This window comes from Thecamonas trahens, assembly GCF_000142905.1.
Source record: "Thecamonas trahens ATCC 50062 unplaced genomic scaffold supercont1.16, whole genome shotgun sequence".
Taxonomy (NCBI): domain Eukaryota; order Apusomonadida; family Apusomonadidae; genus Thecamonas; species Thecamonas trahens.
The window spans coordinates 129778-134664 of NW_013657664.1; the positions used below are offsets into that span (position 1 = coordinate 129778).

General features: G+C 63.6%; 3 protein-coding genes across 3 annotated transcripts in view; 2 read left to right on the forward strand and 1 right to left on the reverse strand.

The window, feature by feature from the left end:
- Positions 1-293: 293 nt before the first annotated feature.
- AMSG_03931 (peptidase S8 and S53 domain-containing protein) lies at positions 294-2228 on the forward strand. Its single transcript, XM_013903728.1, has 2 exons — positions 294-535; positions 746-2228. Exons 1-2 carry the CDS (start codon positions 309-311, stop codon positions 2175-2177), a joined length of 1659 nt encoding a protein of 552 aa, XP_013759182.1. The 5' UTR covers positions 294-308; the 3' UTR covers positions 2178-2228.
- Positions 2229-2571: 343 nt separating this feature from the next.
- AMSG_03932 (uncharacterized protein) lies at positions 2572-3632 on the forward strand (the record flags this gene model as incomplete). The annotated part of the gene is made up of 1 exon (XM_013903729.1): positions 2572-3632. The coding sequence occupies one exon, from the start codon at positions 2572-2574 to the stop codon at positions 3601-3603; it is 1032 nt and encodes a 343-aa protein (XP_013759183.1). The 3' UTR covers positions 3604-3632.
- AMSG_03933 (bardet-Biedl syndrome 5 protein) overlaps positions 3600-4887 on the reverse strand; it is a 1656-nt gene continuing 368 nt past the window's right edge. Inside the window, exon 2 of the mRNA XM_013903730.1 lies at positions 3600-4643. Coding sequence (XP_013759184.1) covers positions 3638-4643 — 1006 coding nt within the window. The 3' untranslated portion in view covers positions 3600-3637. The remainder of the gene's footprint in view (positions 4644-4887) is intronic.

Consider the following 4887-nt stretch of genomic DNA (forward strand, 5'->3'; position numbering starts at 1 on the left):
CAAACACCCCCACACACACACAGTTTTCCCCTCCCTGCGGTGACGACTACCGCTATCCGCCTCGCCGCGCTGACAACACCCCAAACTGCACCCTGGTCTGCCTTCTGATTTCCATCGTTCAGACAGCCCACGGTTTGAGAGTGACGATGGCGTGATGGAAGGAAGCGCGTGACATGGTGAGTGCTGCGCGTGCCGAACGAGTTCACCCTGGCAGGACAAGCTGGTGCTGCCTGCCTGCCTGTCCCCACCCACCGCGACTGGAGCCATTGGCGACAACCGCACAATTGGCCACACTCAACTTTAAGATAATGAACAAGCAGCTGCTGTGCATTGTCCTTGTGGCACTTGTGGGTGCTGCCCTCGCAACCCGCGCCCATGTCGAGCGTTCTGCTCCCGTTCCCCTCGCCGACGGCTGGCAGGCTCTTGCCCAGCGGGCCACTGCTGACGATCTTCTCGAGGTCCGCCGCGTCCATGTTGCGCTCTGGGGCAACTACGAGGAGCTCGACGAGCTCTTCTGGCGTGTCTCTAACCCCAAGTACGTGTACTAGCCCATCATCTTCCATGCACCTCCCTCCCGCACAGGTCGCATGTGCGCTGCGCTGGAAAGGAGCAGACCTAAGAATTTTCCCTTTTTTTTTCCTTTTCGCCGCCGTGTGGCTTTTTTCTTGGCTCTCCTCCCGTCAACAGCATGCAACTCACGCACACACACACACACACGCCCGCACGCGCGCACGAACACGCACAGGCACGAAGACTACGGCAAGTACGTGACGACCGACGAAATCACTGCGATGGTTGCGCCGGCGATCGAGGTCCAGCAGGCAGCGATGGCGTTTGCCTCGAGTGACGGTGTGCAGGCCACGCTGACCCGCAACCGCGACATGGTGGAGATCAAGACGTCGCTGGCCAAGCTCGAGGAGCTGTTCGAGGTCGAGTTCTACAAGTTTGAGCACAAGACCGGCAAGGTTGTGACTGCGGCGCTCGGCCCGTACACGGTCCCGTCGGAGCTCGCCGAGTCGGTGGCGTTTGTCTCGGGCCTCGTCGGCCTGCCGGACGTCCACGAGGCCAAGCCGCGCGAGGCATCGGCAGTCGACGACGGCCAGGACATTACGCCTGCAGTCATCCGGGCCCGCTACAATGTGACCGGCACGGCGTCGGGCGCTCACAACAACTCGCGCGCCGTCGCCGAGTTCCAGGCGCAGTGGTACTCGCCGCGCGACCTCGAGACCTTCATCTCGCGCTTCTCGCCTGGCTCGTCCGACAAGGTTGCCAAGGTTGTCGGCTCCAACACGCCCAACAACCCCGGAGTGGAGGCCTCGCTCGACATCCAGTACATCATGGGTGTGGTGCCGGACATCCCGACCTGGTTCTACGGCATGGCCAACTTTGACTTTTGGTCCGACCTCACCGCGTGGCAGGCCCAGCTCCAGGGCGAGGACGACGCGCCGTGGGTGCACTCGATCTCGTACGGCTCGCAGGGCAACTACCCGTCCGAATCGTACCGCCAGCGCGCCGACGTCGAGTACCAGAAGCTCGGCGCCCGCGGCATCTCGATCATCTTTGCCTCTGGCGACTCCGGCTCGGGCAACCAGGGCTCGACCCTCTACCCGTCGTACCCCGCCACCTCGCCGCACCTGACCTGCATCGGCGCCACGAGGTTCCTCGAAGGCAACACCGGCGCCGAGGGCGCCGTCCAGGCCTTCAAGTCGGGCGGTGGCTTCTCGCACCTCTTCCAGCAGCCGTCGTACCAGACTTCCGCCGTCGACGCCTACCTCAAGTCCGGGGTCAAGTTCCCGTCTTCGCACAAGTTCAACTCGGGCAACCGCGCCACTCCTGATGCCGCCGCCCTCGGCGCCGAGCACTACCAGGTCATCGACGCCGGCCGCCAGGTCCCCGTCGGCGGCACCTCGTGCTCGAGCCCGACCTTTGCCTCGATCATCTCGCTCATCAACGAGGAGCGCCTCAAGGCTGGCAAGCCCACCCTCGGCTTCCTCAACCCCTGGATCTACCAGAACCCGCACATGCTGTGGGATGTCACCGTCGGCGATAACGACACCGGCTTCGACAACGAGGGCTACAAGTGCGCCGAGGGCTACGACGCCGTCACCGGCCTCGGCACCCCCAACTACCCCGCCATGCTCCAGGCGTCCATGGCCGTCTTTGACAACCTCGAGTAACCATCTGAGGCGCAATGATTGCTAAATCCATGTCTATTTTTCAAACAGATAGCCATTGCCACCCAAGGGGAGTATGCGTGGCGCCGGCGGCTGTCGGCCATGCCCCACAACGCGCCCCCTCGGCCGCGGCCGACCAACCGCCGCTCGCCACCACAGTCGGCCACACTCAGCTCAGCCACAGCCACACGCGTCCACCACTCTCGCATATATATACACACACACACTTACTATGAGCTACCAGACCTGGCGAGCCGAAGTGCCGGCCCTCGAACCGCTCCCGCTCCCGCCACCGTCGGGCCCAGTGCCAGCAGGTGGTGGCGGCGGCGGCTCACCCGTCCGACCGGTAGGCCGCAGCAGCGAGAGGCGAGCTGAGCTAGTGACCTTGCCTGATGGCATGGTGGTGGACGCAAACGATGTCGATGCTGTGGCGGATGCTGTTGAGCACATGACTGCCATCCGAGACACTGCTGCTGCTGCTGGAGACTACGACGCCGCAGCCGAGGCTCATGAGCTCGCCGAAGAGCTCTCCGCCAGAGAGGCCGAGCTGAAGTGTGTCGATCTCTCGGCACTGCACGCTCGCGAGATGGCCGAGCTGATGGCGGCCAACGATGCACTGTTTAGTGAGTTTGTGGCCGGCTGGGATGAGAAGCTCGATGCCTTTGCAGGCTCGGCCTCGGATGCGCTCGACGCGCTCCGCAAAGCCCACGCCGAAGAGGAGCAGGCCTGGTGGGATGCCCGCGAGGCCGAAGCTGGCGCAAACAAGCTCTCGGTTCGCGCCTCGGCCCTTTTGCTGCAGAAGCGCAAGATGGAGGAGCAGGCCGTCGCTGCGCATCTCTACCAGCGCGCCAAGCAGCTCCAGGCCGAGATCCGCGCCATCGAGGAGAAGGAGGCCGCCGCCGCAGAGCACAACCGCAACGTCAAACTCACCCGAGGCGTCGAGCGCCTCCACGCCCGCCACGCCACCGAAGAGGCTGCGCTCCTTACCCGCATCAACTCCAAGCGAGACGAGGGCAAGCGTCGGCGCCAGTCCGAGTACGATGCCCTCCTCGCCCGCTTTCACAACGCAGTCACCACCCTTGAAGCCAAGCACAAGGCGCAGCTGCGGGCCAGCACTGCCTCGGGGCCGCCGGCGACCGCTTCGGGCACCAGATCTGGCAGTACTGCTCATCCCAAGGTGGAACTGACGGCCACCGGCTGGAACCCGATCATTTCGCTCCCGCACCGGCCGTCGAACTCGCCCTGTGGGTCCACCCGTCGTGGGCGTAGCCGCGGCCGTGGTCGTGGCCGTGGAGCTCGACGCAGTGTAGGCGCTGCCGGCAAGACCAAGACCAAGGCCAAGACGCCGCGCCGTGGGCCGCGGCCGCCTGATGCCAAGGTGCGCGGAAGAAGACGCCGCGGGAGCTCGGTGCGATCCAAGACGACTTGAGGAAAGAGCAGCAGCGTTTAACCCTAAAGCCTACCTACAAAGTCCACAAATCCTCCAGGGTCACGCCCTCGCGCAGATCCTCGATGGCCAGACCTAGCTCAGGCGCAAAGGTGGCCGGGCGGTCGGTGTTCTTGTCGCCGTCAGCAAGGTACATGCCCACGGCCGGGGCCGCCTCGTCGACTTGTGCGATGACAACGTCCTCGTCGGGGACCGGGACGGTGACGGCGTCAAGGCCCTCGGGCTGATCCTCGAGCGAAAACTGGACACCAAAGTTGGGCCTCTCAGAAAACATGTTGAAGAGCGAGACGATTTCCTTGGCCACTTCCTTGAGGCGGGCCACAGGGTCGACGCGAAAGCCGAGAACAAAGCCGCCCGAGTCCTCGGCGGTCTCGACAACCAACGCCATGCCAAACTTGGACGAGTCGCGAATGCGGACGCTCTTGATCTGCATGTACGGGATGGAGACGTTAAAGTTTTCGGCGAGCGCCGCGTGCCAGACCAGCCGGACCGAGGTGATGAAAAAGTGGCCGAGGTTGCCCTGGTCCGACGACAGGTTCCACACCCCGTTGACCTTGGAGTACAGCGTCTCGGTCGGCAGCATGATCAGCTGCTTGTCCTGGATGATCGCGCCGCGGAGTTTGAGCTCGCGGTACATTTTGGACGAGTCGTATGCCCGGTGAACCGCCTGGACCGTCGTGAACAGCCGCGGCGAGTCCGGCACAAGGTAGGTAAAGATAAACTCATAGCGCTTGTTCTCGTGCTTTGGCACCGACGAGAACTTGGAGACAAGCCGGTGCGGCTTAGCCAGCACATACAGCGCCTGCGTCACTCCGCGCAGCCGGGAAGAGGCCGACCGGATCGTCATCGAGATGATATTCTTGAGCCCGACTGAGAGATTGACTTTCTTCGTCCGATGCGCAAACCAGATGAGCCGCAGATTGGTCACGCGCAGCGTGCCACGCTCACCGTTGTTCCCCTTGGTGTCTTCAACGTCATCCAGCTCATCGATGATGAACTCGCCCTTTCGCGGTGCAACATACCTATCCCCGGTATCCGACGCCCGTCCCAACATCCATCGCCAGCCATCCATCCATCACCCAGAACCGTCCCCCGCCCTACCCTGCGTCCCAACTCCTCGACGGCGCACACACACAAGCCCTGCCCGGGAGCGTGGCCCAGCGTAAGGGGAGCCGTCAATCGGAGCAAGGAGGGCACCGTCGTCCTCGTCCTTCTTCGATGAGGCAAGCTCCCGCGAACTCACTGCGGAAGGGGCCCATTCCTCGC